At 46.5% G+C, this 24,065-nt stretch overlaps 3 protein-coding genes across 9 annotated transcripts in view; all 3 read left to right on the forward strand.

Annotated features, from left to right (window-relative positions):
- Positions 1 to 3,443, forward strand: part of FANCD2 (FA complementation group D2) — a 36,506-nt gene extending 33,063 nt beyond the window's left edge. Inside the window, exons 41-44 of the mRNA XM_039559283.1 lie at positions 9 to 83; positions 2,496 to 2,642; positions 3,165 to 3,248; positions 3,336 to 3,443. Coding sequence (XP_039415217.1) covers positions 9 to 83; positions 2,496 to 2,642; positions 3,165 to 3,248; positions 3,336 to 3,413 — 384 coding nt within the window. The 3' untranslated portion in view covers positions 3,414 to 3,443. The remainder of the gene's footprint in view (positions 1 to 8; positions 84 to 2,495; positions 2,643 to 3,164; positions 3,249 to 3,335) is intronic.
- BRK1 (BRICK1 subunit of SCAR/WAVE actin nucleating complex) lies at positions 3,433 to 5,884 on the forward strand. Its single transcript, XM_039559288.1, has 3 exons — positions 3,433 to 3,589; positions 3,683 to 3,765; positions 3,843 to 5,884. The coding sequence occupies exons 1-3, from the start codon at positions 3,472 to 3,474 to the stop codon at positions 3,867 to 3,869; spliced, it is 228 nt and encodes a 75-aa protein (XP_039415222.1). The 5' UTR covers positions 3,433 to 3,471; the 3' UTR covers positions 3,870 to 5,884.
- Positions 5,885 to 5,973: 89 nt separating this feature from the next.
- Positions 5,974 to 23,497, forward strand: TMEM40 (transmembrane protein 40). 7 transcript variants are annotated; one of them, XM_010389997.4, is made up of 15 exons: positions 5,974 to 10,213; positions 10,570 to 10,624; positions 10,939 to 11,145; positions 14,102 to 14,158; positions 14,762 to 14,901; positions 15,466 to 15,619; positions 16,971 to 17,078; positions 17,590 to 17,643; positions 18,516 to 18,551; positions 19,572 to 19,604; positions 20,994 to 21,059; positions 21,342 to 21,413; positions 21,494 to 21,568; positions 22,247 to 22,309; positions 22,761 to 23,497. In XM_010389997.4, exons 4-15 carry the CDS (start codon positions 14,110 to 14,112, stop codon positions 22,778 to 22,780), a joined length of 870 nt encoding a protein of 289 aa, XP_010388299.2. In that variant the 5' UTR covers positions 5,974 to 10,213; positions 10,570 to 10,624; positions 10,939 to 11,145; positions 14,102 to 14,109; the 3' UTR covers positions 22,781 to 23,497. The 7 variants fall into 7 exon arrangements, with proteins under 7 accessions (XP_010388299.2, XP_019135906.2, XP_019135903.2 ...); XM_019280361.3 differs by having other exon boundaries at positions 10,939 to 11,141; XM_019280358.3 differs by having other exon boundaries at positions 10,955 to 11,145.
- Positions 23,498 to 24,065: the final 568 nt, after the last annotated feature.

Genomic DNA, 24,065 nt, shown 5'->3' on the forward strand with positions numbered 1-24,065 from the left:
TATTGCAGGATGATGTGCAGAGTTTGCTGAAAACCTTGCAGCTGAGTACCAGGCAACTTCATCACATGTGTGGCCATTCCAAGGTAAGATAAGTTCCAATTGCAGCACAAACTCCTGTCCTAAGGATGGTATTATTTCCCTTCCACTGCTTTTCCAGGGCACAGGCAGGTTCTACTTGCACACTTCCAGCAGTGTCTGTGCAAACAAAACTCTGAGAGAAGGTGAAATAGCCTTGTTTAATAGCCCAAAAGTTGAAGCATTTATTCTGGAAGTGGCTGACTTGGATGTTAGATGAGGTTGGCATAATATTTTTTAGGCCAGAGGTTCTGGACATCTTTGGTTGTTGGCATCTGTACAGGGGGTGTTTCCAAGGACACAAGCTAAGACCTTAGAGACCTTGAACAAAGTACAGATGCCAGACTGATAATATAGGAGAGAAGCTTTGCCAGTCACAGGAATCAGCAACAGGAGGCAAATGGGGAAAAGCCCTGCTCAAAGTCCTCTTGAGGTGGCTTTTCTGTTGTTACGTTGGTAAGGGCAAAGGGAGAAGGAGGAGGGTGGTAACACACTGCCTGTCTCTCTAGGAGACTTGGGGCAGGAAGGAAGGAGAGGATTAGAACTTTGCTTACAGTGTGGAGAGACAGTGCTTGTTGCAAGAGAGAGTCACACAGAAGAAGAAAGAACTTCATGTGTGCTGCTTTGTTCCCAACTCCTAAAAGGTTCATGAACACTTGTCCAAGAAGGGAGCTTTACCAAAGTAGTTGAAGGTGGAAAGCCAGCTACCAGCATGGCTCCCAAGCCAGATTTGCTACCCATTTAGGCCAGAGCTGGCATCAGGAGCATAGAAATTTAGCTGAAGATCAGAACATGCTGTTGCAGCTCTCAGCACAGGGTGAGAATTGGAAGCTGGCACAAACCCTGACAGTGCTAAAAAGTCCTTCTTGTGTTTGAAAATGAAATCCTCATGCCTGCTTTAAAGTCACAATTCACCTTGTAAGCAGGATAACAGCATTGCAGCTTTCCATGTCATGTTTGTCTTTGCACTTGATCAGCATTTTCAAGCACTGTGTCCCCTGGTCCCTGTTAGCACAGAGCTGCAATTAGTGAGCACCCAGTTCTGCCGCTGCTCTGGTACAGGTCTCTGTGCCAAATCATTTTGCAAGAATGAGAAGGCAGAAACTGAATCTGGGGCAAGTAAATGTATGCCATGAATGCTCCATACTTGTTTGAAGAGGAGCTGACAACCAACATTTGTTAAACCAACCTTGATTTCACTTTCATACAAACCTCATGGATTCTCACTGACCCGTTGTGCTGTGTGACCTAAGATTTGTCACTCTCCCTCAATACGTGTGGCTTTAAAGAGCATTACACAGCAGGCAACAGCAATCAGCTTCCCCTGTCATTTCCCCTTTCACACCAAGCCTCTTTTCTATTTACATATCTAACCCTGGGCGTGTGGACAGTTTCTGGAGACAGATTATTGCCAATGCCGTGGCACTTTGTTGAGTCTCCAAACTGCCTGCACACAGCTGGGCAGGTTCCAGGGCCCAGGGAGCGCTGTGAGTGTTGATTGTGTCATTAGCAAGGGTTTTGCTGTTTTGGTTCTGATTAGTGCTGATTGCTTGGTCCTGCCTGTTACACAGGCTAGAGAACAGCTTGCTGTTGGTAATCAGTTACCCATTCCCTGTTGGCAGAACTTGAAGCAAAGCAGTGTCCCTCTGCTCAGGCATGTTGAACTCTTCCAAGAATGCAGGTGACCTGAATTCAGAGCATATCTAATGAGAACATCTTAATCCCAGAATATTACAAAGTATTCCTATGAAAGAGGAAAATACTTATGTACAAAAGAATTGTGCAGGTTTTGGCAGGTTGACAGGCTTTCTGGTTTAGCAATGACTGCAGAATCTGTACTGCAGATTGAAGCCTAGCAGGAGGAGATGCTCACCCAGAGCTAAATCTCTTACGATACCTGGCATAGCTGCCCTTCCTCTGGTGGTTTTTGCTTACAGCAACTCCATCTGTTCCTCCTGTCCTAGTTCTCCAAAAGCCAGTGCTTTTTTGGTCCAGAGAAGCTGAGTTTGGAGATTATAGTGCACACACATGCCGTGCAAAGGAATTGCATGAGGCATTGAGCAAGAAAAGATTGTGTTGGAAGTGGTGTATTTAACACCTTTTCTCATTTTTTCTTTTCTAAGCTTAGGAATTCAGCAGAGGAGTTACTAGCCTCTCTCTAGAATTCATGACAAAAACTGAGGCTTCTTTTTTAATCTGAGTGAATATAGATGTTTGGATTGTTACAAGGGATCATTTTAGACAAAATACTGATCTGAGCTTTATTTTTTAACAATAGCTGTAATTTGGCCAAGAAGTGATGTAATCTGGCCAAGCTTTGTGGGGTTCATGACCATCCCACCTGGTAACCGATGGCTTTTAAACAGCCAGAACACTTAGGCAAGAATCAGTCCTCATCAGATTTTATTATTGTTTCATAGATTCACCAAGACATTGGACTGACCAACCATGTGCCTTTGTTGAAGAAGTCCCTGGAACAATTTGTGTACCGAGTGAAGGCAATGCTGGCATTCAACCACTGCCAGGAGGCTTTCTGGGTCGGCATCCTCAAAAATCGGGATCTTCAGGTGAGCATCACCGCCCTGCCTGGGGCAATTAAAATCTGGGAGAGAACAATGCTCATTTTGTCCCGACAACTCTAAATCTCCCCTTGTGCATGGGTATAGCCAAAAGGCCAAATTCAGTGTGAGCGTAGTACAGTCATGTCTAGTGCAGGAGAAAGAAGCATTTTATTTCAAGATTAAGAATCTTCATCTCTAGGCTCTTGCACTGAAGGGTCAGATTTGATTGTAGTGAACAGGTATGGGGATTTTTTGGCTGTTCCTTGGCAAGAACTTCATTCACAAGAGGGAAGAGATAAAGGTTATTTGAACAGGTTCCCACACTTTCACGTGTGGCTTTAAAAGAAGCCAGTTCCGGTTCTTCATCTTCCACTGTAGAAGCAGGACAGTTAAACAAAACCTGATTTTTTTTTTACTCTAAGTCTTTTTATTTAAGAAGACAACAAAATGCCCTTTTCTTCCATCCCACCCTGGCATGCTTTGGCCGCTTCGCATACACTCAGTCCAGATCTTTCGCGTTCATCTTAGGGAGAAGAAATTCTGACTCAGGCCTCTGAGGAGAGGGGCTCGGATGAGGACGAGGAGGACTCGGCGGAGAGCCCCACTGAGGAGGTACAGCAGGGGCTGCCGGGCTGCGCCTCTCGAAGGCGGCGGAGGGCGGGGGTGCAGCTCCGGCGCTGACGGCAGCGCGTTCCGCAGGAGCCGAGCGGCAGCGACACGGACGGCGGCGAGGAGCGCGGCGGGGCCGGGCCAGGGCCCTCGGCAGCGCGGCCCTGAGGCGCCGGACGGGCGGGCGGGGCTCGGCTCCCGCGCAGGCGCGGCGGCGGCGGCGGCCATGTCGGTGCAGGAGGACCCGGTGCAGCGGGAGATCCACCAGGACTGGGCCAACCGCGAGTACATCGAGGTGATCACCAGCTCCATCAAGAAGATCGCGGACTTCCTCAACTCCTTCGGTGAGGCCGCGGGGCGGCGGCGGGGGCTGCGGGCGGGGCGGGGCGGGCCGAGCCAGGCTGTGCCCGCGGTGTCTCACTGCCGCCTCCCCGCAGACATGTCGTGCCGGTCCCGGCTGGCCACCCTGAACGAGAAGCTGACTGCGCTGGAGCGGAGAATCGAGTACATCGAGGCCCGGGTGAGCAGCGGGGCGGTGGGCCGGGTGCGGGCTGGGCCCGGGGCCGGCCCTGGCTGAGGCTTTTCCTTTTCCCGTAGGTCACCAAGGGGGAGACGCTGACATAGGCCCGGGGCGGCCCCGGCCCCCGCCGCCGGAGCACCGCCGCCCCGCACCCTGCTCGGGCCCGCCGCCACCGCCGCCGCCTCTGCTCGTGTTGCCAATAAACCGCTGTGCTCCTGCCCTGCCTGCTCTCTGCCTGCCTGCCTGGGGCCGGGCCGCGGGATGCCCGGCTCCCTGCCACCGTCCTGGATGTCCAGAGCCTGCCCTTCCATCTGCCTGACCCACGGGGTTTGGGCACACACACATTCCTTCCCACGTGTGGTGGCCGTGCCACAGGGGCCGCGGGCCAGGCTGTTGTCAGCTCCTGGAGGCACCTGACCGGCCTTTGGGGTGCTTTGTGCTCCTGCTAGGATCACAGCAGAAAATCTGGTGATCCCTGTGGTCTGGAGGGTGTCTCAGCCTTCACATGTGCACGTGTCAGGGCAGTGTGGGGACAGCAGGCTCACCTGGCATGGTGCACATGCCACAGAAGAGGGCCCTTTGCCAGCACCAGGGAAGAGGTGCTTCTCCTCTCTGCGAGGCAAGTGGCAAGGAGAAGGAAGTCTCTCAGCCCTTCCCACCACTCCTCTATTTATCTCAGTTCTTCAGTGGGCATCTAGATCTGCAGATTCACTGTTCGTATTTAGCATTTGTTGGGGAGTCCATGGAGTTGGTGTCAGCAAAGGTTTTATTGCTTCCCAGCAGGCTTTAAATATCTTGATATATTCTCCCAACTGTAATCATAGCTTTTTCATGATGGCAGTGTCATGCCTGCAGTGTTTACTGTGCACCTGGGTTACTTAATGTTTGTTATGTTTTTGAGGCTGTCTGACATCAGCTGGTTCCTTGTTGATGTAGGTCCTCCTCCAAGCTCACGGTTTTGTTCTCCATAGGAATCTCTGTGTTTTCCATTGTTTGAATAAGTGCTCCTCCAGCCTTTCCCTCAGCTCTCATGGTGGTTACTGTCAGGTTGGGCTGCACACCAGCGAGGCTGGGCTGCTTTTGGAGCATTGTACCTCTGGAAATGAGTGCTTTGTAGCAGCCCTGCAGTGGAGTGGAACAGCCATGGGTCACTGCCCTTAGGTGTAGGGGGCGTATCAAATTAGACTGTTGTCATATGAAAATTGATAGATGGAGTGAAAGCAGCTCTCTCTTGGCTCCAAGGTGGCTGCTCTGTAGCCCGAGTACGTCAAAAGTACTGCCATGGCCCATGCACTGCTTACTGTGGATGTGCTGGAGTGGAGTCCTGAGATCTCCATGGTTGGAGATAACTCAGTATTTATCTGGAGAAGGCCCTGAACATCTGGGTGTTGAAGTTGGCCCTGCTTTGAATGGGACAGGGGTGAGGCAGAGACCGCCAGAGGTCCTTGCCTAAATTATGCTAATATTCTTCAATTCAAGGAATGGTAGACAGGGTACCAGACATCCCTGGGACTGGGGCTGTAACTGGGCTGACCTCCTAACTCGAGATCCATTGCTTGTTTCTGTTCCCAGCTAGTAGTGTGGTGTGTTTCAGATCCCTTCCTGGTCTGCTGTCTGGCTGTTGTAATGGCTCTTTTTCCTCTGATACCAGGATTTCTCAAAGGAGTAGGTTTTGCCATGCAGTTGGTGGGATCTGCTGGAAGGTGCCACTCCTCCCAGGAGATGTGTTCTCGCAGAGCCTCAGCACTATGGGATCAGTCTGTCTGGTTCATGTCCCAGCAGGGATGCTGAGCAGCTCACTGCAGTACAGAGTCTGCCCTTTTCCTTTCAAGGAGTCTTACTAGTTCCCTAAGGAACCAAGTGTTCTGTTTGGGTGCTGCTTATTCCAGGCCATCTCTGGGAGGTGGGGAAGCCTTCTGGTCCTCAGGCTGGGACTGCTGCTTCCAGCAGCTGCTGTGAGGTGCAGCCTTGTAACAGATGGAGCTTTGCTACATTTCATTATTTTAAATACTGGGGAATTCTGTTTGCCTTTTTTTCTTTGTACTGTACTTTGGTTTTGGGGTTTTTTTTTTCAGAATATGATGCCCCAGGAACCTACATTAAACTTTTCTGGAGTGGATTTGTGTATTCTAATTTAGATGACTGATTTATGTGGCGTGTTAGCGGTGCTGTTCTTCCCACCACACATTTGATGTAGCAGGAGATGGCAGTGTGCTCTCTGTCCTCACAGCATGCTGTCCTCGTCTCCTGAGAGGGCTGGGTGCTCTCCTTATGGTCAGCAGAGACCTGTTGGTGGTCTGAGACCTTTTCCCAGAGCCTGAACTGCAGAGAAGCTGGTTTGAAGCCTCTTACGAAGGTGCCAGAATTGACCTAGAGAGGCTGAGCCTTGCTTGAGAAAGGTTTGCACTCTCAGATGACAGACAGTGGGATTGTATTGCTGACTGGCTGCTGGACAGGCAGAGAGGCCTCATGGAGTGATTGGGGCAGTCCAGCAGTCCTCATTAGAGGCTCCAAGGTTTGGGAATGAGCAGTAGTGTTTTGATCCTGGGTGGGGGACAAGGTGTGTTGGCATCACGCTTTGTGTGGTGTCAGCAGAAGAGGGATCTAGAGCTTGATTCCAGCTTTGCGTAGCCCAAAAAGGTTGTAGTCTCTGATCCAGAGCTCATCTTTTAAGATGAATGGATTGGACCAGACTTCTCAAATAGTTCTAGCTTTTAGTAAATACCCTTTGGGCTCTCTCAGTGCCTACTGCGAGCAGAGCCTTGATTTTAGGAAACAGTTTTAAAGTCAAATGTACTTTCATCCCCTTTATGTTGCAGGTGATTGAACCTGGTGATTCAGTGAGCTGAGGGGATCTTGAGAGTGGAATGTTTTAGGACACAGCCAAGTTGTTGAGGGAGAGCTGCACTTTGATCCTAAGAGCTTTGCTGAATTTTAAAGATCCCAGAAGATGGTGTGTGCTTGCGTCCTGGTGCCAAGGCACCGACAGCAGTGGATGTCACTGGAGTAGTTGTGTTACAAAGAGGAGATTGGCCCTGCCCGCCTGGGATTGCTGCTGCTCCCCAGGTCAGTGAGATGGGAAGGTCACAGGAGTATGGGAGGTCTTCATATTCCCTGAGATTTAGTGTCCAATATCCAAAAGCTGCCAGCACTACTGCTCTGAGCTCTGCCGGTCCTGGGACCTGGGACTTGGCCTTGGAGTACATAAAAGCTTTAGGGGGGCTGTACCATGAGCTCACCTTTCCACTCACCTTCCCCATCCCTCTCTCCCTGTGCAGTCTGACACAGCCTGTGTGTTTTCATATCACAGAAGTGTGAAGCCAGAACTCTCTTTTTGGGGAGGAGGAGATTATTGTTGGGTATCAAGTATGAGAATAATACCCTATAGAAACAATGGATAGATAAACTCTTGAGTCCTGCTGACTTCAGAGTCAGGCCTGTGGGAGGTCTGATTTTCACCTTGGCTGGGGGATGCCTCAGCCAGTTTGGTCAGTGCTGCACAGCGCTGCTGGCCCAACCCCAGCTCTGCTCTGTGAGTCTGCCTGTGTTGCCCCTGTGCCAACAGGTAACCCCACCAGGTAACCAACGTGTGCTGCTGTACCTTCGTAGACTTTTCTGCTTCCTGGCCTTGCCATCTCCTGGCAGGCACATTGCTGACAAAGCTGTGAGGGCAGGTCTCAGCCTGCCTTGCTGACAGGGTTGCAAAATGGATTCCAGGACCAAACCCATTCCACAAAACATCAGGATTAAATACCAAAATCCTTGGCATTGCCTGTGTGCTTAAAAGTGTTGAGGAAAGGGGCTTTATCAAGAGGGACGGTCAGCTGAAGCTGGGAATTATCCCTCAGGCTCCTTTCACTTCCCAGGGAGCACGTGTGCTCCTGTGCCTGTGACTCTGCTTCCATGAGGTACTTCCAGCCCTGTTGCTAGACCAGAAGACTGGGGATAGGAAGGGAGCCCAGGGAACTGGGAGGACAAGGAAGAGGAGAGAAGCAGTTATTGAGCAGGGTTTTTTGCATTTCCATCATTACCTGTAGCCATTAAGGGGAGGATCTTGTGCTTGTCTCAGTACTGGAATCACTCACTCTTCTGCCTCATGAGCTGTTGATAACAGCACATGAGGAGGTCAGTAATCCTCCAGGAAGTGAGTGATACATCCTGGCCTTTGATTTAGCCTGCTCAAACAGGCCTAGTTCTTAAACTTAGTGGGCTTTAGCAAAGATTTTACTGTGTTAATTTGAAATACTAATACAATGAATTATTTATTATGGCAAGTAATTCCACAGAAAAGTGCAGAATGAGAAAAATTTTCCAAAAGATCTCAGATACAACATGATCTACTCTCATATGATTCCACAAAAGCTTTCATGGCTAAACCTCAGGCTTAGTTCCAGCCAAAAGCAAACATTTTTCACATGATTTCAGCATACCAGGGTCTTAATGGTTCAGTGATGGTCTGGAAGGTTAGGGAGTGGGTTGTTCTCACTGCTTGTTGCTTTTTTCTTCTCTCTTAAAAGTCTCATAGTTTAAAACCAGAAAGGTAGCTGTAAACTACCTGTAGCCTGCAAAGTGCAGCTGACAGTGAGGCATAATCCCCCTGCAGTTACCTGAGCTTCACAGGCTTACAACAATTGTTGAAGCAGACTTTAAAAGAAAATAAGCAGCAACTGAGTAAATGCAAGGAGGGAGTAATTTAACCAACCCATTGGATGAAAGGGTAGGGCAAGAGGAGTCATGGGAATGTTTTAATCTGTCAGAAATGTGATGACTCAATGAGCAATTACTACTCTATGTACCATCACTGGGCCCCTCCTACACTCACTTAAGCGTATTTCTGCATTTCTCATGCAACCTGCTTGTGTGACAAATCCACACAGACACTGTACCCAATTAGTGTCAGGCATAAGAGCTGCTCTGCCTGTGTCTCACCTCTTTAAACCCCTCCTGGAAGCAATTTTCCCAGCATACAAAGAATAAATCACTGTTCTCTTAAATCTCTCAGAGGACAGTTCCCAAATGAGGGCCAAGTAAACACATGTAATACATGATAAAGCATTCTAATTCGTTAGATAATATTCTTCCCAACAGTAGATGCAGTGTATTAGCTGCTTTAAGTGTTCAGTGTTACATGTAATTAAAAATGTCAGGGTAGGTGAGACAAGGCACTTGAATAGGCACTTGTAGAAAAATAGTGGAACACCTTGCTTAAAAAAACCCAAACCCCAATCCTTTTCCCCCTCTAAAAAAATACCAAAACCCACAGCAAACAGCTGAACAAACTGGAAAAGAAAAATAAATGCACACCTACTTACAGGAAGTATAACTTACTTTACCTTGTGTCCCAGTCTTTCCAGGAGCAGCAGGAGATGAGGAGGCTAGGAGAGCAGAGGGAGGGAATACAATCCTTCCTGGGGCACTGCCTGCACCAGGGTGTAACCGTTAGCTGAATTTGACAAGTGACTTACATGACCACACCTTGTGTAATCAATAGCCAGTGTGCTACCAGAGTGTCCCAAGGAGTCTCCTTTGACACTGGCTGTCACCCTTCACACACATTTTCAGGTGACCAAACATCTGCTGCTTTCTTCTGCTCTGGTGCACCAGAGGGATCTGCCCCCTCCTTTCCTACTCTCATGTGATACAGGCTGGCTGGGTCAGAAGCCATCACCTGCCAGTGGAGGAGCAGCTGTCCTGAGCAGCCTGGGGTGGCTCCAGATAATTGTTGTGCTGAAGAGATGTGTGTCAGAGGTGGCTGAGAAGGGCTGGAGGGGAGCACCAATGACCTTACAGTGGGTATAGGATGAGCAGAGCCAGAGGCTTTGTGTTGTCAGCACCCTCTGTGGCTGCTGGGGACAGGTGGGGTGGAGGGCACATTTCCCTTTCCTGTCATCAACGCAGCTACACAGGCATTCCCCCTGTGCCTCGCTGGGATGCCCTGAGTAGGAGGGCAGCGTGCCTGGGCTTCCAAACCCCTGTCATGGTGTCCCTGCTTAGCTTTACGAGAGCCCAGGGCCTCTCCAGCAGAGTGGGTTCTACGTCACTGGTGCCCCCCTGATGCCCCAGGGAGGCCAAACGAGTGGTCCTGGGTCTCCAGCCTGAGCAGGGGCTGTGCCGAAGCAGCCACGGGCAGGAGTGAGGGGTCCTGGCTGCTCCAGGCTACTGAGGGTCATCAGTGCCTGAGACAGGCTGGGAGCCGCCCAGCTCCTCTCCATACCAGCGGGCTCGGCCCTTGGCTGCCTTCCCCATAGCTCAGGGACATGGGGACACACGCCTGGAGTGTGACCTCCGTAGCCAGAGGACGCCGCGGAGCCGCTGGTGCTCACCCTGTGAGTCAGGGGAGGCCACGTGAGGCCCCAGCCCCGGTGCCTTCCCACCCACCACCAGCACAAGCCAGGGCTGGCACTGGGATCCCTGACCCAGCATCCTGAACTGCCGCACAGCCTTGAAGGTGAGTGCTGGGGACGGGGTGTTCAGGAACTTGGGGTCAAGCCTGAGGGTGCTTGGGGGCTGTGTGCTGGCTCTTGATACACAGCTGGCTTGTTGGTTGCTGTCTGAGGCATCAAGCCACTTTACAAAAAAAGGGTTCTGGTGCTGTGTGGGTTACAGGACTTCCCTATAACCTCTCTTCTTGACTCAATTTGAGTCTTTTTTGACTCGACTTCCCCATCTTTTAAATATTTCTTTCTCTAAAATCCTCACGGCAAGCCCTACACTTTGTGCATAGAGAAAGATTTGCCTTAATTTTATTCAGACTACAAGCATGAACTTTTCTACCTTCTGGTGAATTCATTTTCTGCCCTTCAGAGCTTTGCAACGACCACAGAGAGGCACATGGCGTGAAAGGAGAAACACAAGCCAGGTAATTTCAAATGTTGCACATCAATGCTTATGGCAGAGCTGGAAAACGGGCAGCAAACCCCCTGGGCTTACAGGTGTGGGGCTGGCAGCTGTGCAGCCACCGTGTCTGGGCTTGCTGAGAAAGCCAGGAGAGGAAGGAAGTGCTGGAGCTGCGGCAAGGAGTGGATGGGCTGTGCCTGCTCCTTGCTCACCCCCATGGGGCCAGTCAGAGCGAGCCTGGGGAGCTGCCGACATGCACTTGCTGTGCCTCTCTACCCGCCTGTGTTCAAGGAGAGTGAAAAGTCTGAGTTTTGCTACTTCTGTGTCACATTTCAGCTATATTTGACAACAGGAAGGCAAGCAGAAGGGTAGCAGAATTATTACCACAGCCTGAGGAGACTGGAGCAGGAGCAGTTTCAACCTGAGCTGGTGTGGATCAGTTTTTGTTGTCTCACTGGAAGAAACCCAGCTTTCACCACAGCCACGGCCCTCCAGGACGTCTTCCCGTGGAACCAACTGCTAGGACCAGCCTAAGACTTGCAGGTGTGCTTTAAGAAGTTGGTTTGGTTTGAGAGAAGGGCATTGAGGGACTTTGTTTAAAATAAAATTTAGCAACATTAGGTGTCAGCATATAACTTAAAATGAAAGGCAGAAGTAGTTTCAAAGGGAAGAGGTTTAGGTTTGTCTGATTTTTGAAGTCAAAACAACCTTATTTTACCTTATTTGCTTTTTTTTTTGTTTTGTTTTGTTATTCCATTGAGCAATTTCCCTCAGATATATTTCATCAGCTAGGCAAAATGTTGCTGTGTATGGAAGTTGTTAGCCTCACTTTCTAAATCTGACTCTGCACACAAATTTTATTCTAACATTTTAAAAAGACCTCACTGCAATTAAATTCTGATTTACTGTGGGGAAAGGCAAGGTGAGGTCTCTTGTTCATGTTACTCCCCAGTGAGCTCATGGCCAGGCTGAAATGCCAGTATATCATCATCCTTCTCTCATTATGAGGTATAATCAACTAAGTCACTTTTAAAACATACAATAATTAAGCACCTATACTTATCCTTTGTTTAGATCTGATTTTCTTTCCGGGAGAGCCACAGGGGAATTAACTGTGCATAGTCTAAGAGAAATTAGGAACCCAACTTCCTTGGTTAATGTAAATCTTGGTGACTGACTGGGCAGAGCTGTGCTGGAGGCACAGAAAGGGAGATGGGAGCAGATGCCGGTTGCTCCTGGATCCTCTTGTGGCATCCAGGTCTTACCACAGCGGGATGCAAAAGCACATTAGGCAGCTGTGTTTCTGTTGCTGGAACAGCTGAGCAGTCTGGTCATTTGGGCCAGCAACTGAGCAGTTTTAAAGTAAATCAGTCTGATAGGAGATGAGAATGACGTTGATGGTGCCTGCCCTGCCTTCAGTGTTGAATCTGCACTTCCTGAGTGCGTGGCAGGACAGGTCGGGTAGTGCCCACCTGCTCACTTTATCTTGGGAATGATAAAAAGCTGGGATAGGGCAGTTGCTGTGACAGGTTCCTGTCAGGGCAAGAGCAACCTGCCTTAAAATGCCACTGAAAGTGGCCTTCACTAGGTATTAGGAACCCCAAAGACAAGCCTCCTGAGTTTCACTCTGCAGTAAAATATCTGGATATTTATAAATTATAAAATTTTAATTATAATTAAATAATTAATTAAATAAATTTAAATATAATTAAATTATAAAAGTATAATTTATAAAATTTGAAATGGAATTAGTTGGGAAAAAAGTTTCTATTTAAAGTACTTTTGTTCCTTTAGGCCTGGTATTTTGACCCTGTGGTCCAGAGAGAGGCCTAAAGGATTTCGCTTAAACAAGCAACTGTTGCAAGGTTTAAGTTGAGCGAATAGGAAGGCAAGAAAGAGACTGAAAAAGGCAGAGATACATAATAGCTGGAGATACACAAGTGCATAGAACTGACATTCTTTATTGAGTGGCCAAGAACGAGTCTGTCCAGGGTGTGGTGTTCTGGGTTTCTGCATTTCCACATCAGCCGGTGGTTACCCAGCAGAGGGGACAGATGCATTTCCTGCATTCCCTATCGGGTGCTCACAGGCTCACAGCCCCCACAGGGCTGCTGCCACAGCTACAGCTGGACATAACTCAGGGGAAGGGAAAGATCTGTAGATCTTTTGCATAGATTCATCACTGGAAATAATTTCAAAATGTTCTTAAAATATTGTTTTCTCACAGTACACTTTTGAGGCAGGTAAGCCAGGTTTTCTGAGCTGAGCCTTTGAAAGTGGTTGTGTAATTTTCCCAGAAGTCTTTTGAAGTCTGTTTGTGTCTAATTTCCTCTATCTGAGAACTGACACCCTAAAAACTTGTTCTGTTTGAGTGTTTGCTTGTGTGTTACAGTATCCTTCTGAAGATATTAACTGACCTGTTTTGGGGTTTTGTATTAGAATATTTTTTGGACTGATATGATGGTCTCTAGAGAACTGAAAGTGCCAGTAGGAAAAGAAACACGTTTTCCTCTGGAAAATCTCAAGGATACACTTAGTTTTCAAACTGCTTGATTGGAAGTGTTTTGTTGAATGGATCCAAAAGTCATATTGTAAGAAAAAGTGTGGAGGTATAAACTGTTTTCCTATTGTGCCCTGCATAGTGAAAACTGTGCTTCAGGCTCCCCAAAAATCTTTATTTGCATATCTCATTACAACTGTGGGTTAGTTGCAATGTTGCACGAGGGAGATGCATCAGTGCAGGATGCCTGGACCACACTAGGTAGAGGCAACAGTTCAGAACCACAGCCACCACAAAAAGTGTGCCATCAGAATATTTCAGCCTCAGCCCAAAACTTCTGTGGCAAGTTTACCAAAACAAAAGGAAATATTGTATTTTGGGGATGTCAGAATGTTTGTTTCTGTGGCAAATACTGGTAATTAAAATGGGATCAACACTTAAAAATTTGTAATTCATAAAGCTAAAGTTAATGGAAATTTCCTTTTCATGACAACTTGGAAAGAACAGATGTTGAAACATCAAAGTCTTCTGTGAGACAAGAATTCAAATTCTTGTGGGACTTTCCTAGGAAGTACTTCTGCTATTTTTCCCGGCTGATACATGTTAAGTATTAGGATGTCAGAGGTACAGGATAATTGTTCTATTTCGTGAGTGGAACAGGGCCTATTATGTTACTCACATCTGTGGTAAATAGTTAATTAGACACCTTGGTAGCTTTACAAAACAACAATGTGAATGATCAAGTCTGACTTCTTTTTGTTTTACCCATGATGATCAGACTTTTGTTCTTTCCTAATAACCAAAGGCCAGTAGGACTCACTCAGAGGAGTCAAGAATTGGGTCCCAGGGGGGTACATGAATCATGATGTGAAACAGAGAAGTGATTTCAAAACTGAAAGGCCCAGAGAGAGACGCTGTGTTTGCAGAAAATGGAAGACAGAAAACCAGGAAGCTTGGTGACCTGATTCTAAATGTGCTTTTTTCTCCCCTTTCAAACAGGCACAGCAATGGAGAACTTGGATGTCCCGATCCCAGATCTCAGTGAAGAACAGCAAGGTGAGGGAAGCACACAAAGATCGAAGCTTTGGCTCATGCACACTGCACAGCAGTGTTTTCCAGGGTGGGCATGAGTCAATGAAATTTATTTCCTCTGAAAACACACCCTATCCATCTCCTTGCTTGTAAAAGAGAGACCAGCAGTCAATTCCCAGCTCTTCCACAGGCTCCTGTTAGGCTTTGTGCACATGCAAGTGGGAATTTAGATACATGAAGGAGACTGCTGTGCATTAAATGCCTGATGAGCAATCTCAGTACCTTGATATCCAGCCCTTGGTGTCTTTGTGCCTGTCTGTAAAGCAGCATGGTCAGAATAAGCACCTGTTAAATAGCTAGGAATGCTTTGGGAACACTTGCCATGCTTCTCTGAGACAACAGCATCCCAGAGAGATCAGTAATTTGTATGGACTGTTGACATTCTTGTACGGTTTTGTGGCAGACTGAAATGCTTTACACAGTACAGCACCACTCTTTCCTGGATACTGGTATTGGGCTGTATGTTAGAGCCTGGTGTCTGCCACCACACCTGCACTGAGCACTGCAGGAACACTGCCAGGCAATTCCCTCTACTGCTGCACAGTCACAGGCTTGTTCTCCTCACAGACATTTTCCAGAGGGTTTTTGCTGCTGATGCCAAGTACTTGGAGAGCCATGAGAAAACGAACCAGTCCTTCTGGGAATCACTTATAAAATGCTTGGCCACCACTGACCCACCTATCCTGAATACTGAAGAGAAGAACAATGTAAGTTATCAAAGAAACACTTATCCTTGTTATGCAGACACTTTTATACTTTTCTGCTATCCTCTGGGGAGAAAGAACATACAGTCCCATTATCTGATATGCTGAAATATATTAAAAGGTATAACAGGGAACTTAGATTAATGAGGTTTAGGCCACTGCTTTTTCTGCTTTTGCATTGTTCTCTATGTGCAAAAAAACCTGGCTCTGTATAAATTCCTCAGGATCAGTTCAGCTCACTGTGTTTCAGGCAGGGACATTTTGCTGTAAGATCCTGCAGCAATTGTGTGGCCATTTTCAGACCCTATAGCTGTATTTCTCCAGCTCTCTGAATAGTTAACTATTGCCCACCATTCTGTTTTTCCCAGCTGATGGCTCTGCTCTGAGTTGCTGAATGGAGTTTACATTCTCTTACCATCTTTGGCTTTACTCTTTGTTCCCAGTTTCCCCTTTGTATAGTAGGGGCAGGGGGTTACATTTGCCACAGGGTGAGATACACTCATTTGCCCATCAGGGAGTGCTTCTACAGCCTGTGTTTTATTTGCTATTTACTTACCTTCTTTTCAGCTCCTCAACAGCTGTGATGTTCTCCCTGGAGGCTGTGCTGCCTGCCTGAAAGCCGTAGAGGAGAAAGGAGTCAGTGCAATGGCTCTTCTTTACCTTTTGCTGAAGACTTCCAACCCATCTGGTTACAGGCAGCTGCCCAGCTCCAAGGGAAAAGGTCAGTCCTACCTGTCTTCCTGTCAGCTGTTTTCTTAAAATTACTGCAGTGCCAGTGGGACTTGACAGCAGCTTGAAAACTCTGATATGTGCTTGGAAGTGATTATTAGTGAACAACTGAACTGTCTGAAAGTATTGCTGCAGGAAAGGCAGTTAGGTGGTAATGGGAGCCAAAGTTAGTATTTTACTGTAGTCTGACTTGGCTTCTTCTGGAGGAAAAAGACCTTGTGTTTAGGGAGAGAGTGTGTCCTGGGATGATGTGCCAAAGAAGTTTCTCTGACCTGAGAGAGTTTTCCCTGACTTTTTTGTACAGACTGTTACGCAGCCAGCCAGGACCCCTCTGAGCTCTCACAGTGGTAAGAAATCAGAGCTGAGCCACTGAAAATAATTTTGCAAATAATTCCCTAGCAGCACATATAAAACTAAAAGAAATGGACAGGGGATGGCACACTGGGTGCTGAACCTGGCAACAAGATAAAAGAGACTTATTTGCCTGGTTGTGCAGTAAGAAAGTAAGGGCAGTTTCACAGGGTCCATAGTCATTAATTGTCTTTAATAGATGACAGAGCAGCACTCACTTAAGATGACCCTGAATTTAACTGGAGACCCATAAGGACATCCTGTTCCTGCTTCTGCCTTGATTAAACATGTTCCTGAAGGGGAGAGACCTCCCAGCCTGGAACACAGCCCAGCTTTGCTCATCTGTCAGAGCAGGAATGTTGGTAACAACAAGACCCTTTTCCTGCCCTTGGGCTGTGAGCAGCCTCGAGGAGCTGGAGGGGAAGGAATCCCATCTAGCTGCCTGTGCCCAAATCCTGCACCTCCTGATGCAGAGATGCTCAGAGCCCCAGCCCTGAGCACAGAGCTGGGTGTGAAGCTGTTCAGAGTCACCCCTCTGCTGGGATCCTGGTGTGGCCTGGCTGTGAGGGCTGTGCTCCTGTGCCACGAGAGGGAGCTGGAGCCGCGGCGTCGGCACAGGCAAGCCTGGCAGAAGTAGCCCAAGGCAGGGTGAGCCACTCCTCTCCAGCTGAAGCATCGTTCAGTTGCAGCTGCTGCTTCAGGGAGTGGGAATTTGCGCAGGGGTAACATTATGAATAATTAAACGCCAGAATATGAAACTTTAGGTGTCTACCACAACCATTTAAGAAGGTCTAAACTGTGGTGTGTATGATGCTTTCATTCGATGCTTTGTACTACCCTTTGTGTGCAAAAAACAGAGCTGAAATTAGACAAACGGTTTGATTTCCTGTCATGCAACCTTTAATAAAGTATTGTGAAATCTGTAATTGTAAAAGAGAGAAAATGTAGTTGCTGATAATGTTTTTTTTTTGTTTCTCTCTTTATAAAAAAAGATGAAAAATTGAAACTCCTGAAGAGATTGGAAAGGAATTTTATATATTCAGAAGAGGAAAAAAAGTCTGAAAACTCATCTCATGAGTCCATGGATGAAGATACACAAGGTAAAGAGGATTTATTTTATTTTCCCTGATACATAACTTAGTCTGACTGCATGTTTGTGAGGTTTGACGGAGGAGATGGGCAGCAATTCAGTGGCAATTCTGCATAGCTCTGAATAAAGTAAGAAATCGTGCAAAAGAGAGGACATAGAAAATCATCAGTACCTGATTCATGATCAGCAAAATAGTGGCTGCCTCCCACTCTTGTGGAAGTTGGTTTCAGAAACACAAAAATCTGCTGCAAGATTCCTTCCCCAAATAAAAGATCGTAACTTCTCACTACAGCCCTTTATACAAGTTACTCCAGTTTCAGGTTTTGCTGAGTTTCACCTATTCAGCCAGCTTTGAAGAGAGCTGTGAGGTAAAAGCAGCCAGTAGTGATCCTTGCATTTCAAAGCCTTGATTTTTACCTTCATATGATTATATTATGAGCAAACAACTACAGTGCTGTTGTTTCTGATGCTGCTAGCACATTTTTCTTTACTCTGATGAAGAAACACTTTCTCTTCTCCAGACAGTGATGAGGAATATTTAGGAAGACAGAAGACTGAAGGCCAGTTACTTGGAGGTAGGAGAAAGTAACAACAGTATTGCCTTTAACTAGAGGCAACCAATATAAACCAAAAAAAGGATAATTTTTTGCATTTTTTAGTTTGGCTGTTGAGGAAAGGTATATTAACATGTGTAGATGTAGGAGAAAGACAAGTCAGAATTTGCTTATAGGAAAGACATTTCCTACAAGATGAAGCTCATCTAATGCTAACACTCAGCCATGCCCTGTGCTCAGAGTTGAACCAGGAAAGCAGCAAAATCTGCTGTTGTGGGAGGAGTCCTGCTGCCTGGGTCTGCACAGCTGCCACTGAAATGCAGCAAAAGGGTTCTGTAAACATCTGTCACAGCCACTGCTTACAGGGTCTGCAGTCAGCCCACAGCACTGACTGGAGATCATCAGCAAGCATCACCTTGTTCCTGAGGCTTTTCCTTTCCTCCCAAAGGAAAAGTAGAAAATAAGTACAATGCAGATGAAGAAAATGTGCTGTGTCAATACACAGAAATAACTGTAGAACTATGGATGTAAAAAATGTAAAGTGTTAATATTTTAATTAATGTCTTAAACTGAGTTCAGCCCAGATGTAAGAGCAGCTCATTTAAATTGACCTTAGGAGATCTAATCTGTCTCACAGGAGTCTGATTCTACCTGCCTCCAGATATTTGGAGAGATGGAATATGGGGGCGGGAGGGTAATAATTCAGTCATTTCCCACTTTTTGACTGCTTAACCTCCAGCAGAGCCACCCTCTCTCAGGAGTTAGAGTTGGTCTCTTCCTTGTCTCTGTTACACACCTGCACTGATTTCAGGGAATTGTTGGGCTGGCACTGGCACCAGACCCACACACTCGCTGCAGGTCTTAACCTACCTCATCTGTGTGTCATGTTTTAGGAATACCAGCAGAGGTGGTTCCCTACAGAGATTCAGGTAAGCACTCCCAGCTCACCTCATCCTGCAGTGTCTTCTTTCTGACCTGCTGAGGCATTAAAAAATAACTCCCTGGCTGTAAATCCCTTGGTTTCCACTTAGCCTGGTGCTGGACCTGGGCATGGTGCAGACATTCTGTTGCAAGGCTGTGGTGGTGGCTGGCTGGCAGCAGGTGATTTGTACAAGGTGTACTAGCAGATTAACCCATTTTCATGGGCCTGCCAGGTTCTCACAAGATCAGCTATACAGCAGTCATCATCCTTTTTAGGGGAAAACCCAGCAGTTCTGTTGGGCAACTGTTCAGTCTTAGCCAAAAAAGCTAGAGGCAGTTTTTAGCATTCCCTGAAGCCTGGGAGGGACCTGGAACCTGGTTTCTGCAAGCAGTGATGCTTGGCTCTGAATGCATTCCTGCCTTAGCTCACAGTACTCCCAGCTGGAGGTGCCAGGTGAAAGCCAGATGTCAGGCCGCAGAGCAACAGTGCCAGCCAAGAGGCTTGCACAGACAGGCAGTCTGAAGGCAGATTTCCTCCCACCAGACACTGCTGCATATCCCCAGAATGTTTGTAAAAAGCCCATAGCAGGAAATTGCCAATGGCTTAATTGCATTACTGAGCTCATCCCTCCTGTGCCCAGGCCAAGGCCACAGGATGAGTTAGGAGAGGCAAACAGCCCAGTGGAGCAGCCTTTTGAGAGGACATCTGGTCCACTTCTTTCTGTGCAGTGGAGAAGATATAAATTGCAGCATAATCCCTTGGGGGGGGGTTTAGAGTTACCAGTCCCCAAGGAGCCACACAGAACACCAGGGCAGAGGGATCCATTGCAGTGCCATATTCTCCCCACACTGGCAGGTGCAGAAAGTGTCATGGTACTTTTTCAGTTGGTGTTTGGCCTCTGCCACTTTCCCCGGGTTTTGTTGTAGATAGTTGGTTGCTCACTGTGCTTCTTGGTGCAGAGTATGGTGGGAAGCTGTGTATTTGTATTTTTTCCATCAGAAATAACAAAAACGATACTGCTTTTCAGAGATTGCCAGAAGAGAAGATTCAGATGCAGATGGTGAGTACAAACATGCAAACAAAAGTTTATCTTGTGGATGCTCTTTCAGGACTGAGTTTTGCTTAGTGATGAGGGTGATACCAGCTCCTTGATGCCTAGGGATTATCTAATCAAAAAGTAGAAGGTTGAAAATGGTATTAACATGGAATGCTTTAATAAAAGAAATACTGTCCACGTCATTCCATGATGCAAAGTTACAGTGGGGCTGTTGCATTTAGGAAGTAGAGTAATACGGGACAGACACTTGCCAAGTGTGAATTGATGTTCTGCTAAATTCTTTATCTATGGATCATTCATACAACTGCACAGAGTTATATCTGTGAGTCAGAATAATGCAATGCTATGTTATTAATAAGAACATAACTGAGTTTGCCCCCAAACCAGAATGTGATCAATCCAGACTGCTCAAAGAGTCAAAAATGTGATGCCTGTATCAGGTGACCCAGAATAGAATTTCTTGGCAAGGTTTAGTTGCTCTGTGGTTCAAAAGCACCAGAGCAAAAGTCTACGGCTCATGTAAAGGCCACTTTCAGTACTCACCTGTTACATCTTTGGAGAAAACTCACTGCCAGGCAGGGGTTGCCCGGATGCACAGCCCAGTGTAGGGGAAATCAGCATCTGAAACTTGTGCTGAATCATCTCCCAAGGGCTTGGGTGCAGCAGATGCCTCAGGGGCTGCTCACACCACCAACAAAGAGAAAAGGAAAAAACTGCTGCTTTGAACCCATCCTTGGAGAGATGGTAAAATACTCAGCTCTTTCTGGCAGTACAGTTGGAGAAAGAAGAGAATTTGGCAACTCTGCTCATGACAAAGAGCAAATTGCTCTGCGTTTAAACCTCTAAAATTCCTCTTTGTTCTTCTGGGTTTTTTTGTTTTTTTTTTTTCTATGCCAGTGTAGCTGTAGGAGACTCATTTCAGCATCAGGTCTTATTTTGGGAGGTGCAGAAGTACTTGACATCAGGTGTAAGTAGAGGGACAGTTCTCACTCCCTCAGTAGTGAAGGGGATTTTATTATTGTAGCTGTGGTTGTGCAAAGCACCCAGGAATCGAACTGAAAGCTCCCTTGTACTATGGCTTCACTCCCCCTGTCATTCTGAGACTATGGATTGCCCCAGAAGAGGCAGAAAAGACCCAGAATGCTTTAAAACAATTCAGTATTGTTAATGCAGCCATCTGGTTATACTTTTTTTTAAACTCATTTTTAAAACCATGCTCTTTGGAGTGATTTTAAAATTGCTAATTTGATCTTTCTGAAAGGCTCGAAGCCCAACAAACAGTTTTACATATATTCTGCTCTGACAATCTATTTCAGATACAAAAAGGGAAATAAACTTTAAACTCCTTAATTTCACAGTTCCATGGCAATAAAAGACATCTCTTTTTTGTAGCATATGAGAAGGAGAGCACTCGCCCCCCTCAGTGGACAGTACGGTGGATGGGCATACGGAAGGATGGTAATTGATTTATTAAATCAAACTGATGTCAAACCTGTTGAACCTCAGTCCAAGAATAAGATCTCTGGTTAAAAAACCCCTTTATTTTTCCAACATGAGTACTTTGTTGAAGTGCATCAAGGCTTCTTGATGAAAATCATTGAGGCTTCTCACAAAGTTGAGCCTAGTGCCTGAGAAATCTCGAGGAGATTATTTCCTTCCGTGAGTGATACTCTGTACGTAAAGGTGGATTCAGAAGGGCCATGGCTGCAGTTGTGACCTAATCTTCCCTCTCAATTTCAGATGAATTCTTTCATTTTGTCATTCTTTGCTTTGCAATTGGAGCTTTACTAGTTTGCTACTACTACCACAAAGGTAAGGCAAGCTTCAGTAGAAGGATAAATTGTTGCACTCTAGAAAAAGGAACAAAACTAACATTTATTTTGTTGCCTTAGACTGGACTATTTCTCTTGGGATTGGTTTAATCACCTTTGCTTCCCTGGAAACCACTGGGATATACTTTGGTCTCGGTAAGTATCCCTGCAGCAGCAGCTGTGTCCCTTTGCTAAGGACAAGGTCACACAGTTGCCACAGGGCCATAAACCCGTAGGAGTTGAGATTCCGTAACTCACCAAGTAACTCTTTCCCCAACATCTCCCAGTTACAGGGGGGCTGCAGACAAGCAGCCTTAGTGCTCCTGAAGGGAGTGGTTGACTCATTTTTCCTTCTCCATGATCACAAGACCCTGAGTCACCTTTCTGCAGCAATGGCCGAATGCTGCATTGCCATGACAACGTATAATTTTAGCAGCAAGGCCCATCTTCCCAGATCCACTGGATAAGATGTTGTGCATTCCGGCTGCCATGCGTTCTCCTGGGACTGAGGATGAGCTCAGGGCAGAACTTGGATGGCAGCAGCTACTGGAAATACTAAAACCCGGGCATTTTGGCAATCCCTAGGGATGGTGTAGGAGAGCTGCTACCAGCAGCAAGTTATAGCTCCCCAACCAAGAACTCGTCTCCTCTGTAATCTCATGTTAACATGGTGGGAGGTTGTGGATGGTTCTCGTGACTCAGTCTGCTCTTTGTTATTAGCGATACTGCAGATGTGCTTGTTTAAACAAGTGTTAGTGTTTGGGTTTTGCCATTTTTCTATTTTTTAATGGTTTTTTAATGTTGCTTATCTTCTACATTTGTTTTCACAACCAGTGTACCGAATTCGGAGTGTCCTTGACAGCTTTGTTCCTCTGATTGACAGATTCAGGCCAAGAGGTAATAGTACTCTTTTTACTGACAGCATCTGTCTTCCCTGGACCTTCCTGGGTACTTCGGTTGGGTCAAGAATTAAGACCAACTCATTTAACTGGCAATTTCCAATCTTACTGCCTTAAAAAAAAAAGGAATATTTTACTAGTTCATTACAGCTGCTTGGGTTTGAAAATGAATTAATCTTGACTCTTTCCCTGTGGCAGAACATTTTCACATTTTTAATACTCCACCCTGTATGGGGTACTATTTCCTGGCAGTGTCTGCATAAGAATTCTATAGCTTAAATAAAAAGTCCGGGAGTGCAGGGAGTCTTCACTTGTTGGGTCTTCAGACTGACTCCTGGCTCACATGCACGTTTATGGACACAAAACACAAAGAATATTGAAAAGCTGCATGGATACAGCACAATCTGAACACAGCAGTCCTGACAGCTGTCTTTTTCTTCATCCCACAGGTATGAGGAAAGCTGCCTAGGAGGAGTATTTCAGGAGGGTTCCCCAAACCTGACTGTCCAAATTTCCAGTGCTAAAGGAGCTGCTGTATGAGGTGAACCTAACAAACCAGTGGCCAATGTGAAATACTGAAATGTGAAACCTCTGAAAAACATCACTCCTTTCCCTCAAAAATAAACCTGAAACTGGGATACAGGGCCCCACTCTGGATTCCAAAACCGTTTGTGGCTCAGCAGAGCTTGGAAGACAATTGAGCTGTAGCTTTGTGTTTAATTCCATTTAAATATAAACACATTCACCTTCCCTCCCCTAGGCATCTGTGTGGTGGTGCATCTGTCATTCATAACAAACCATGCTAGTCTACTTGTGCTGCACCAAAATCAACAGACCAGTGTTGTCCTGTGCTGCTTCTGGCTTAGGCTCTGGCTGTTTCTGTAGGAATTCTGGCCACCCCCTCCTCCCCCCTGTGCTGCCCAGAGCAGCAGGGGCTGGCCCTGCTCTCCCAGCTGAGCCCTGGCGCTGACGAATTGATTGTGGCAGAACTCGGAGCAGTGGGCGGGCAGCGGTTTCACCCGAGGAGAGCTGGGGAGATGTTACAGGCACTGACAGTGTGCTGCAGTAATGAAAGTATTAACACAGCAAATTTCATCTTTTCTTGGGGGAACAAAGTGCTTGATTTGACTCATCCTCCAACCTTTTTCTTTCTTTGAGTAAAATAAACATGGAACTTTGACTTTCATTTTATAGGGATGTGTTACACATTGCAAGGATGTAGGGCTAATGCAATCATAGGAAGACTGCAACAAAAGGAGGTATCTTTAAATTTTTAGTAAAAATGTAAGGTCTTCATACCCACAGAATGATGAAGGCAAGAAGTTGGACAGAAAGAGCCATAAACATGGACTTGTAAGGAAATGTAAATCTGAAAGCTGTAAACCCAAACAGCTCAGAGTTTTACAGGAACAATTTCAAGCCTTGCTCAGAAAATTAGAAAGGTTACTTTTTGTTGTATATAATTTGAAGCACCAGTGTCAATCACTCTTGCCTGCAGTTCCAGCTGCACTGCCAGAAACACCAACAGTTGCACTCAGGCCTGCACCAACACAGCACAGCTGCCACCCAACCCCTCAAGGGCTAAATTGTGCAAGAAGGATGAATACAAGTTATTTCATAGTATTTATATTCTCATTTACATGTACTAGTTACGTCTTTGTAGAAATATTTCACCATCCCAAAATACTCTACATTTTGTGTTAGTCTGCAAATAAAGTCTTGCTCAGACCACTGTAGCCATGTTAGTGGCAAAC

Source organism: Corvus cornix, chromosome 12 (genome assembly GCF_000738735.6).
Source record: "Corvus cornix cornix isolate S_Up_H32 chromosome 12, ASM73873v5, whole genome shotgun sequence".
Lineage (NCBI taxonomy): Eukaryota > Metazoa > Chordata > Aves > Passeriformes > Corvidae > Corvus > Corvus cornix.

Coding starts and splice junctions, on each gene's coding strand:
- TMEM40 (XM_010389997.4), top strand. CDS start 14,110: ATGGAGAACTTGGATGTCCCGATCCCAGATCTCAGTGAAGAACAGCAA. Junction 15,620..16,970: donor GCCCAGCTCCAAGGGAAAAG/GTCAGTCCTACC, acceptor TTATAAAAAAAG/ATGAAAAATTGAAACTCCTG. Junction 17,079..17,589: donor CATGGATGAAGATACACAAG/GTAAAGAGGATT, acceptor TCTCTTCTCCAG/ACAGTGATGAGGAATATTTA.
- BRK1 (XM_039559288.1), top strand. CDS start 3,472: ATGTCGGTGCAGGAGGACCCGGTGCAGCGGGAGATCCACCAGGACTGG. Junction 3,590..3,682: donor GGACTTCCTCAACTCCTTCG/GTGAGGCCGCGG, acceptor GCCTCCCCGCAG/ACATGTCGTGCCGGTCCCGG. Junction 3,766..3,842: donor TCGAGTACATCGAGGCCCGG/GTGAGCAGCGGG, acceptor CTTTTCCCGTAG/GTCACCAAGGGGGAGACGCT.